This window comes from Halichondria panicea, chromosome 4 (genome assembly GCF_963675165.1).
Source record: "Halichondria panicea chromosome 4, odHalPani1.1, whole genome shotgun sequence".
NCBI classification, from domain to species: Eukaryota; Metazoa; Porifera; class Demospongiae; order Suberitida; family Halichondriidae; genus Halichondria; species Halichondria panicea.
In genome coordinates, this window is record NC_087380.1 from 3621134 (window position 1) to 3632305 (window position 11172).

Genomic DNA, 11172 nt, shown 5'->3' on the forward strand with positions numbered 1-11172 from the left:
ATTAAAGGAAACGCTTTTGGAGGCCATTCCACAAAATTTACGCTCTATATTATACGTATATGCTAAACACACTAATTTTGTACTCTAGATATAATTATGCTAAACTTAAATTCAGTCACACATGCATACAATCCTTTCTGGCAGCTTCTGCAATCTGCAGTATTAATTGTTAGATTTGTTTGTCCATGCACTATAATTATATTCTTTTCACCAACAAAGCTACTAGACATCTTTATTAGTGAGAGTTGTTGTCTTGTCCACAATCACGTCCATTTTTTCGTCATCCTTAGAGTCCACTAGATTACTGAGGTCCTCTGTAGCATTACTATCATGCTTAAGATCGACCTTAGTGTCCAGTGAATCAGCAACAGCCTCCTTCACATAAAAATACAATCAGTTGTAATATTAGACAGGTTGTAATTGTCCCACCATTACGTCATCAGCCTCATTTGCTAGTTCCATCTTGGTTTCAGTGATAGGAAGCTGAGAGCACTGTGACTGCTCCGAATGCTCAGATAGGGGCAGCGTTATTCTGCTTGGGAGAGTGGATTTTAGGGTGCTTGTGTCTGCAAAAATTTGGTGTTCAATTAGCTACTGTGCATGAGGTGCTTAATTATTCTACATCAAAAATCTACCTTTTGAGCTTTCACTTGTAAGGTTAGACATTCCAGTCTGCAGTAAAGAAGAGCATGTTAAAATTTATCCAAGGCGATTTAACACTTACATTATCATATCTTGAAATTGTAGAAGGACGGAACAACTTCATGCACCAGTAGTTGATCTTTTGCTTCACCTTTGTACAAAATGGTGCAGCAATTATAAATATACTATTCACCGTACCTGATCATTCCTTATAACATGGAAGAACAAAACAGCCACTCCCTATATAAAATTATTAAGTATCAAGTCAATGATAACACTAGAGTTGTCACTTCACCTGGAGTGAATTGAGGATGGTGAATATCCAGACGAAAGCTGAAGTGTTTCTGACGAGTGTGAGCAGTCCAAATGCCCATGTGAGGCCCAGCAGGGGCTGGAGAACAACTACGCCCTGCAGTAGAGACCTGCAATATATTTATGAGCTAGCACATGCAGTAATATAGCATTATTGCTTAACTTGACAAGTTCAAAATTACTCTCCTCCTTTTCCATTCGCTTAGCAGCACTTTTTTTGTTCTTCCAAAGCGACTTCAAAACGAATACCAAAAAAACGATGTTGATCTGAGAGTGTTGATAGTGTATAGATCACAAGTATAATAGATTGTGGTGTACACTCACCACAATAACTGCCAGCATTGGAGCAACAAAACCAAAGATTGTCCCATCCCGAGTTGTCAACCAGCAGCTGCATCCACAACAGAGTCATGAGAAAATACAGACTACCAATCACTCACAATTCTGATTGTTCAGTTTCTGCTATACCATAGTAGCGCCACCTAACGGCCACAGTGACTAACACAAAGGGCAGGGGAAGTACTAAAGGGAATATGTAGTATATATACACATGCAGTCATAGCAACAATTGGCGTTACTTACAGTATCCAAGCATAAGAAAAAACCACCACTTCCTTGTTACTGCACTGAACACGGCCACCAACAATAGATAGAGCATGACTCCCTCACACAACATCCAACAGAACACTGCCAGGAATAGGTAATGAAGGAGGGCAGTCACAAAGGCACAGCCAACCTAAGAGAAGAAAAGACTTTCTGATAACGAACTTTATTGGCTTGGCCATTGCCTGTTACCCTATTTCCAACTGCAGTGTCAATTCCAACAATAAACACTAAGAAAGCCAATAACAAAGAAATGGAGAAGTTGAGATGAACAAAGTAGTGGACTTTATTGAAGAGTTGTTTTCTGCATGTGTGTAAAAGATATGGCGTGTAATTTGAGTCAGTATTGTGCCGGGGCAAAAAGGTTTTACTGGGACATTTGCCGGGAAAATTGCCGTGGCAAAACGGTTTGGCTCGCTAAATACCGGGACGATTGCCGCGGCAAAAATCAAAATTTTGTGGATGGGTAAATTCCGCTCCAGAATGTTTGCCACCGCAAAAACATTTACCAGGCCAGTTGCCGCAGACTTTCTGTCTGCTAAAGAGTTGTACTTCACCATTGTTTTCCTGTCTCTCCTCCTTCCCTCATTAATCCCGATTATATATTGATTGGGTGTACAGTTTTTGTTGTTCACTTTTATAAAACAAAGAAACGATTATAACTATAAATCAATACACTTGATAAACACAACTTCTTTGTTGGGTCACAGAGATAAATGTTTTGCTTCAGATATGATACTCTTGCCAGTAAACGGAGTCCATGGTGGTTTGAGCTGTGCCAGTAAATGCAATCCATGGTGGTTTGAGCTGTACAAGACTACATTATCTACTTGTTAACTCTCTGAAAGCTGAAAGGCAGCCAATAACGAAATCACAACATCCATAGCACAATAATGTACACCACGAGGCAGATCAGGTGCACATCACGTGATGATTAGATCTGGCCTGGTAAATATTTTTGCCGTGGCAAAAGGCCCGGTAAATATTTTTGCCACAGTAAATGGCTCAGTAAACATTCTGGAGCGGTATTTACCTACCCATCCAAAAAATGTTGCTTTTTGCCGGGGCAATCGTCCCGGTATTTAGCAAACCAAACTTTTTTGCCGCGGCAAATGTCCCAGTAAAACCTTTTTGCCCCGGCAAAATAACCGGCACAATACTGACTCAAATTACACGCCATAAAAAGATATCTTTTTATCTAATATAAATCTTAGTCACACCACATTTTTAGTAGAACACTATATATACACTCTATAGTGTGTAAGCTGACAACCACAGTATATTATTTTGTAAGGCCCACATGTATGGTATATGACAGTACGAGCTCACACACACCCTTGAGCAAGGAAAAAGATGACAGCTACTATGAGACAGACCACAGAGATAGAGCAGCCGGCATAGGAAACAACATCAAGAATTTTGCGTTCAACAAGAGAACTATTCTGTTAGCAAAAAAATGCATAATTGAATATGGAGTGCATTGATACCTTTGGTCCTCCCAGATCCACTAAGACAGCAAAGCTAGTGAGATGAGTACTAGAACACTGAACAGTAGTTGTGGATCCCTCAGTAGCATTGTCGATAGTTGATACTCCATCACTGATCCAGCCACCATTGCCAACTCTGCATGCTTCACAATAAATAGTCAGACTGTGTTAATTTTGCAACATACGGCTCAGAGAAGTTCCAGAACACGCAGCGATAATTTTCTGGATTTTCAACCTATAATTTAAAGTGGAGTCAATATAATCTTATTATGGCACATAAAATTTGACTCAGTTGCTCACTTCATTGAAAGTGAAGTTGAGAGACAAAGGGGATTGTTGGAGTGTCTGGGAGGGTGGACCATTCCCCTGCTCCCCTACCTGAGATGAGATGACAACTGATGCCCCCTGGATGGTATTACTGAGACCACCAGTGGGGGTAGGCAGAAACGAGCCAAGGTTTTGGAAGAGAATGAAAACAATTGGGATAGCTATAAAGCCAAACTCATAAGTGCATATTTAATGATAACTTCCAAATTTACTGTACCAGTGTTTTTTTGTTCGTCCAGTCTTTCTGCCAACAATGCTGAGGATATCCGAATAGCGGCAGGTACCAGAGTGGATGAGTTTGTGTAATTGACCAAATCTTCTATTTGAGGAAAAGTGATGTCTTCCGTGATGTCTTTGGAGATGTTGCTCAAACTTGAAGAAATGGCTGTGTCCATTAATGAGCAGTGAACATCATAACTATACCCTCTTACCAATGTTAGGCCTGGACACTCTAACTGGCTCAATGGTTCCATTAGCATTCTGTGACCTAGCCAACAGAACACCCAGTCTCTCAGCATTGTCCAGCAACACTTGACTTCCTGCATCAGTCTATATTACATAGAAAGAGAAAGTCTTTAGCATAACACTCTAATTTGATACTATAGACTTACAGACTGTAAGTCATTCCATCCGTGGGAGTTGTTTATCTCCAACACATTGTTCAGAACATCCACTATAAGCTGGGGAAAACATTCTACTGGTTAAATTTGCTTCCTGTGTGATGGTATAGATCTACCTTCATGTAAAACAGCGATCTTTGCTACGTATATAGGATATACCACACCTACGAGGAGGATATGCACTCTGACATATCCTCCACTACTGTGGATACTCCGAGGGATATATAACCACGGTAGCAAGATACGGGGTCTGGATAAGTGTAGTATTATATCTGACTTATATATACCATGTGACCGCAGCACTATATAAAAGGATCTCCCTCTAGCAACAATCCAATACACGATGCATATTGCGGCAAAAGAGCGGGACTATACCGGATTTTGCAGCCATCAACCATCTTATAAGCAACAAATCGACTCGTACAGATGCTCAGGAGCTTCCTAAGTCTGAGCATTCCGTGGCGGATCTAGGATTCTTGAAAGGGGGGTTCCAGTGGCTCGTCACTTGTTTGAAACAGTGAGCATGCGCTTGACCTAAAAAAAGGTTTTCACTTTCTTCAAACAGTCAGCATGCGCTAGAGAGTTTTTAGCCTTTTAGTTTGTAAAACTGCTCAAACAAAGCTTTGCAGAACTTACAAGAAATAAAGATAAGTGATAAGTGCTAGTAATAAAGGAAAACCGTCTTGCTAACTAGTTGCTTAAGTGCCTCCCACCCACTTATGTCTCAGAGGGGGGGTTCAATTGGACCCGAAGAACCCCCTCTGAATCCGCCACTGGCATTGTGCATTCAACGTCTTTTGCTGCAGATGCAAGCTCTTCTTGGCAAAAATGTACATGGGTCGAGGCTTAGCACGCAATCTATATTGTTGTAGAGCAGATTCTGCTGTTGCTTTAGAGTCTTAGTACCGTTAAGCAAGGCTCCTTTCTGTTCTTGGACAAATGAAAAATATTGTGCCCTGGGGCTGTTGACCAATGAAATTAATTAGTGGTGACGTAAGTGTGGTATAAATGATTATACTGTTATAATTATATAGCAATGCAGTATATACTCCAGATATACACTACCTTTTCTCGCCTACCTCATTAGCGTCCGTGGTGGTGGACTCCTCTTGTAGTGCACTGATCACCAGACTTAGCACTTGATTGGTGGCATTTAGGGAGGAGGGAAGCAATGAGATCGCGTTTGGCTGAGTTATGGCGGCCAGTTGCATGGTGAGATTAGCTGCTTGCTCTACTAGCTCCTCGCTTGAAGTACTGGTTACCTATACACAACAATCAAGATCATTGTATGTAACTATTTGGGCACAAATCAAAATAATTATCTGTTTGTATTGTTTAGATACCTGCTCAAGAATACTAACAAACTCCATGTTTTTACATTGTAGTACATCAGGGTCAGCCCATACACCTTCACTGTTACAGTAGCGAGTGGCTTGTCCTATATAAACATTACAATACTCGGTAAATAATATAATAGCAAAAGTTACAGCTGTCTTTTTGGCTTACCGCTAACGTCTGTGCCTAGCTGATGAGGACATATTCCTTGTACAGTCACATTTCTTCCAGTTTCAGGCCATTCGACATCCCAGATGGAGTCACGACCAGGTGGACAAGTAGTAGTACGTACTGCATTGAACATCGAAAGTAACAATATCAAATAACAATGCCATTCACTTTACCTTGATCATTTGGCAGTGTTGTTCCAATGATAGCAGCACCATCACTGATAAGGAAAGGAACAGAGTAGTAAGCAATAACTTCAATTGTGTAGCGAGTGGAAGGTTCAAGGATGGAGGGTATAGCGAATCTTTGCTGTGGTGTACTGGGACTGAATGGTAGAAGATCACTAGACGATGGGTCTCCAGTCCTCCCCCAACTGATGTTGAAATCCATGACGATGACGTCAGGTTGTGTTGCAAGTGCTGGGAGTGTCCATGACAATACCAGATGAGTGTCAATAGATAAGGAAACTATCAGGTTAACTGGTCTTCCATCAGCTGCATATAATACGATAAACGATAAAATACGGTTCTGTAGTACTGTTGTGTAGTCTAACAAGGCGTTATAGATGCAGCGAGCATAATTATTGCTCAATTCAGTACAAGCATAATCATGAAGATATCTCTTACCTTTAGTTGCTGAATTGAAAATGTGAGCATCAGCGTCATCAACAGGAGTAGTGCCGCCTGTGAACTCATTCACAGCATACACCCTCAAAATATACTGACTGTTTGGAATCAGTTGTCTGATAGTGAAGCTAAGCATGTTGTTGCCCCTAGACACTGTGCTTACAGTGGAAATTGTGGAATTAGCACAGTCATTCCTGCAAAGGATGTAGCGATACTCAGCTATAGGGATATTATTTTCTGCTGGAATGATGAATGTGATTTCCACTGCACGCAAGGAAATGAGGCTGCTAGTGATAGCAGTATGGTTAATTGATTCAGGGACATCTGTATGTGTGTGTATGGAGTCATAGAATCGATTATCCGGCTAATTTCTGAACAGGGTCAAAGTTCTACTATAATCAGGCATGTCCCTTATGTGCGCACCATTACCATGGCTATGGGCGTGGTTATCATTTGTGCATGCGATCATGTGCCCCGCTATTTTATCAGTTGAGTGGGTGGACATGTACAAACTATAGGCATGGTTTATCCACTCGATTATCTGGTATATTCCAAACAGACACAATTGTTATAGTTACAATTATGTAACAATTTAGAGAACTCTATATACATAACGAATGTGCAACAGAGAGCCAACGATGTCGACCTAACCAATGACCAATGAAGATGCTGACAGAATACATTTTTAGTCAATTGTAATTACTGAAGTTATGCCAAGAATTAACACGAGTGTGTCGCAAAGATAAGACTATAGGAGTGAAGATGGGGATGGTGATAATATATCGTGGTTACTAAAGAGTTTATTTGTTTGAGGTATGTGTTAAGCCCTTTCGTGGCATTGCACTTACAGTAACTGAATACTCGCACTTCTCTCTGCTCAGTTGATAGCCCACAAGGACCTGGATCATTGCTCAGTCGACAGCTGTAAGTTCCTTCGTCACCTATGTCCACACTCGACACAATCAGTGATCCAGTGGCCATACTCCCATCAGGAGCTGTGATTTCTAACGGAACCATATTGTCATCAGTAGTGCAGTTTAGTTCAAGTGTCTCCCCAACAAATGCACAGACAGCTATATTCTCAAGTCCCACCTGGTTGTTCAACCTGAGAATCATCACAGCAATAATTATATTAGAATGATTTGCTCCTGGTAATGTCGAAGGCTATATAATTATGTTAGCAGAATACCTAGAGCAGCCATCGTATATCAGGGGTGCAGAGAAAAATTCATCAGCAGTTCGAGCAGTGAAAGTGACAGCATCTCTGTCTGTATAGTGGAGTTTACCAATCAAACAATGGAGTGAATAATTATGTAGCTATAGCAGCAAATTCATGGAAGTCTGACACATGAAAATCTCCAATGATTTTCACTTACAGGCAATCACGGAGGCAACGGTTTCTGAAGAATGGTCCAAGTATGTAGTGTTACAAGTGTAGCTGTCGTTAGCGCCAGAAATGAGCAGAGGTGACGTGGACACGACTATACCAGCACCATTCCGCCACTCGTAAACTGATACCTCAAAGGTACTCCGTCTGGTGCAGTTCAACGTTACGACATGTCCTTCTGGAATGCAAACAGTACACCCAACAGGGACAACATCACCAATCCGTGATAACTCAGTGGGAGAGCACACCCGAACGGCACCTATATTACAAGACAACATACAATCATACATCTGTAACTCTGGCAGACAGGGTTAGGTATGCAAACGCCCAATAGGAATGTACGACATACAAATTCTGACGTTTGAAGTTGCCATGTCTGATCCAAATGTGTTGTTTGCCCAACAAGTCCAAGCTCCGACCACAGCCCGGTAAGCTGCCCTCCTTGCTGCCTCAAGAGAGTCAAATAAAGGAGCAAATGTTGCATTAAACAGTTGAAAGTCCAATTGAATTGCACCCTGCCGACGACCCACAGTTGGAGTTGTAAGTATCGGTACCGGAAAGAAATATTGTGACATCAACACCATACGTTGCACAGACGTAGAAAAAAAGTCTATGTTATCCATAATGTTTGGAGAAGCGGTATTTAATTCTGAGTAGAGTAAGTCCCCATCGAGTGACCATGAACGGAATGGAACAGGAAAGGCTCGTGATACATTCAGGACATTGTCTGATTCAGCATTGACTATTTGGCAGAGAACAGTAACAGTTCCTCGGAAGTTTGGGTCAATGCAAAAATCAGATCCTATCTTGTACTCGATATCAGCTGTGAGTTCCGTTGTACCAGCTATACTAAAAGGATCTGCAAAACAAATTTTGTGTATAAGAATTCTCACATGAGACAGACTAATAACAGACTGCCGTTAGCGCGAAATTTTTGAGGAGTTCAGTGCTCTAGATAGCGTCCGGTCACCGAACAATTTCCGGTCAATAATTGCAATTGTGTAAGCTTGTCTGGGCATTCGCGGTCAGTTTTCCTAGCGTGAAAATTTATTAATATTAAATTGGTAAAATGGAGAGAAACCGAGCTACAGCTAGTGATATAAGTACTGATGATGCATCTAGTAGTAGTAGTAGTAGCTCTACATATTATTTTGTGTTCCTAAGAGAAGAGCAGTGTCTACAAAAACAGTAGATAAGTGGATTATCGAACATGAAAAGGCTCTGAACACTTTAACCTGGCTCAGTGGAATATGAACAATCCGATTGTTTGGATAGCCTTCTTCGCATCAGAATCGAAGGACCCCCCCCTAGAGCAGTGGACTAGTGAGAATGCAGTAAAGCTTTGGTGGGGAGACAAGACTCGCCGAGTAAACCGCAGTGAGCCCAGTACCAGTTCTGGTGTTTCCAGTAGCCAAGTAGCATCTCAAAGTAAGCCACCCACATGGACACTCGACGACTGGGACACTTGGCTAGACTCAGACTGATCTTTATTATTATGTGTTTAGCTTAGTTTGTTATTTCTAGCAGACTGATGATTACATTTTTTTAAGCTTGGTTCTATTAAAAAAAATTTGTCCTGTCATTTCCTGCAATGCCCTTTCAATTAAGTACTTGTCAGGACATTTTGTCCTACTAATTAAAAATTATCTAGAGCACTGGGAGTTAGCAATCTTCCACGAAAATTAGCCACGAAATTGCTTAGCTAAATAAACGGAAGACACAACGTCATGATTCTAGAGGAAGTTTAAAATTTCGCGCTATACAGTATTTCATGACCATGCACCTAGTTAATATGCATGTGATGCTTAAACCAAAACTTACTGTTGTCAGTAGCAACGTTAAGAATAGGAGGACCTCCAATAACTTGCAGGGAGGTATTAGCCAAATGACACTCTTTAAATTCTGTACCACGGGAAACGCAAACTTCACAAATGTACAAGCCGTTGGAAGTTAATGAAGCGCCTACACCGAACGTTGTCGTTATATTGAGCCATTCATTAAATTCTCCACCGATTTGCTGACTCTGTTCAGAAAGTATCTGATTAAGAGTGGCTCCTGGATGAGACTCTCCTATAGGAAAGGAAAGTATAGTGTGTATAAATATATACATACAGCTAAAGCCTAAAGCTCATGCGTGTGTAGTGTGTTCCAGTCCATATACTATACATGCAACGATCAAATGTCATCGGAGTGATCATCTGCATACCTACTGTAGTTAGTATACTCACCAGTGAATATATCTTTACTCTGGAACAACCATCGGATCGATCCTCCAGGAAACCTCTGCAGCCAAGGCAGGCACCAGAAATTGGCATTGACATTCTCTTGTACAACAGCAAGAACTATAGGATCATCAATTACAATTATTACTGACTCCAAAGTCAAAGCAGCAAATTCGAGAAGTTCGGGATTTTGACCTAGCTTCAATAGTTGGATCTCGGGGCCTGACAGTGTAATATTTCTTTCGCTAGCGCCTACGATGCCTGTCACTGCGACGATGCCAAGTACTAGGGTTAGTTGAAGAACCTTGGAGACCATGGCTGAATGCAGATAGGGCAATGAATAAATCTAGCTGAAAATGCAAGCTTATATCACTGAATTTGAAACAGAGCTATCACAAGGACATAGATGTGATAACTTGAACAGAAGTAGTGTTCAAGCTGGCGCTGTGCTAATGCCTCTCGCCATGTTTTTGCTTTCGCTCAAAAGTATTAGAGTGTTATATTAGTTTCTATAATGAATTTTATATTAAAGTTAGCTTATCTATATAAAGTCACTGAGAAGAAAAGACTTATTTACATGCATCTATTGTTGTTATTTATTGTATTATGTGGCTTACCAGGACCTCAAGAAAGAAGAAAATTGATTCTTCCAGGATCTGTAGTTCAGTGTATATATAATATCTAAGAAGAAAAGACCTGTGTACATGCATATTGTTATCTATATTGTTATATTTTCTGAGTATTGTACCTAACAAAAAGCTAGCGCTTTAGTGCAAAGCTAACTCATATGTTGAATAGAAAGTTTGTGCGGACAGATGATGCTATGAAAGATTCTGAAGAGACTGCAACAGCCTTCAATGTGAGTCAAACTAGCCATAACTCGAGAAAAAAGCTTTAGTTTGCTAATCCACAAATCAAATCCAAGAGAACGTGGCTAGAAGCCTATAGAAGCTGTTAGCTTTTGTCGCATTGCAACCGTTGAGCAGTTACAGCTGGAACAGACACACAGACACACAGTCAGCTTTACCGTATCCCTTGTGCGGCTACGCCTCGAGGCATAATAAGAACAATCTAGTAGGCAATAACCAAATAAGGACGCCAAAACAGGACGTAACATGACAGCACATCAGCACTTGTCTTACTTCTTCACAATAATTGAGTGTTTCTTGGGAACCTGATACCACTAACAAGGCTAAATGTTTACACAGTTACTCTCCATATCCATTACATAATATTGTACTTAACATAATATACTGAAATCATACCCCAAGCCCACAATGGTATCCTCAAAGCAAAATGTGCTGCAGCAGGTGCTTCTACTGACTCACTACTCAGCTATGTTTAGCAAAGATGAAGTTTAAGGAGCCCTTACAGACAGCGTTTGGTAAATTGTAGTGATGGACTTGCGTAAATAACTTCTTGAATGTCGAGTCTAAACTATAG

General features: G+C 40.8%; 1 protein-coding gene across 1 annotated transcript; it reads right to left on the reverse strand.

The window, feature by feature from the left end:
* Positions 1-36: 36 nt before the first annotated feature.
* On the reverse strand, positions 37-11143 carry LOC135335412 (uncharacterized). The gene is made up of 30 exons (XM_064530896.1): positions 10995-11143; positions 9736-10047; positions 9329-9577; positions 7857-8366; positions 7497-7766; positions 7310-7388; positions 6969-7225; positions 6121-6444; positions 5671-5988; positions 5498-5617; positions 5335-5429; positions 5071-5253; positions 3983-4051; positions 3803-3920; positions 3589-3756; positions 3345-3532; positions 3230-3279; positions 3045-3180; positions 2893-2999; positions 1750-1861; positions 1537-1690; positions 1395-1476; positions 1279-1345; positions 1118-1221; positions 938-1064; positions 841-882; positions 725-793; positions 636-672; positions 430-566; positions 37-375 (listed from the first exon to the last, which is right to left on the reverse strand). Exons 2-30 carry the CDS (start codon positions 10043-10045, stop codon positions 223-225), a joined length of 4635 nt encoding a protein of 1544 aa, XP_064386966.1. The 5' UTR covers positions 10046-10047; positions 10995-11143; the 3' UTR covers positions 37-222.
* Between the last annotated feature and the right edge of the window lie 29 nt (positions 11144-11172).

What these genes read in the sequence shown, in the direction of transcription:
- LOC135335412 (XM_064530896.1), bottom strand. Translation starts at nt 10,045, where the DNA reads ATGGTCTCCAAGGTTCTTCAACTAACCCTAGTACTTGGCATCGTCGCA. An exon ending in ATATACGATGGCTGCTCTAG is followed by an intron (nt 7,226 to 7,309) that starts GTATTCTGCTAA and finishes GATGATTCTCAG; the next exon opens with GTTGAACAACCAGGTGGGAC. An exon ending in TTCTGGAACTTCTCTGAGCC is followed by an intron (nt 3,181 to 3,229) that starts GTATGTTGCAAA and finishes TGAAGCATGCAG; the next exon opens with AGTTGGCAATGGTGGCTGGA.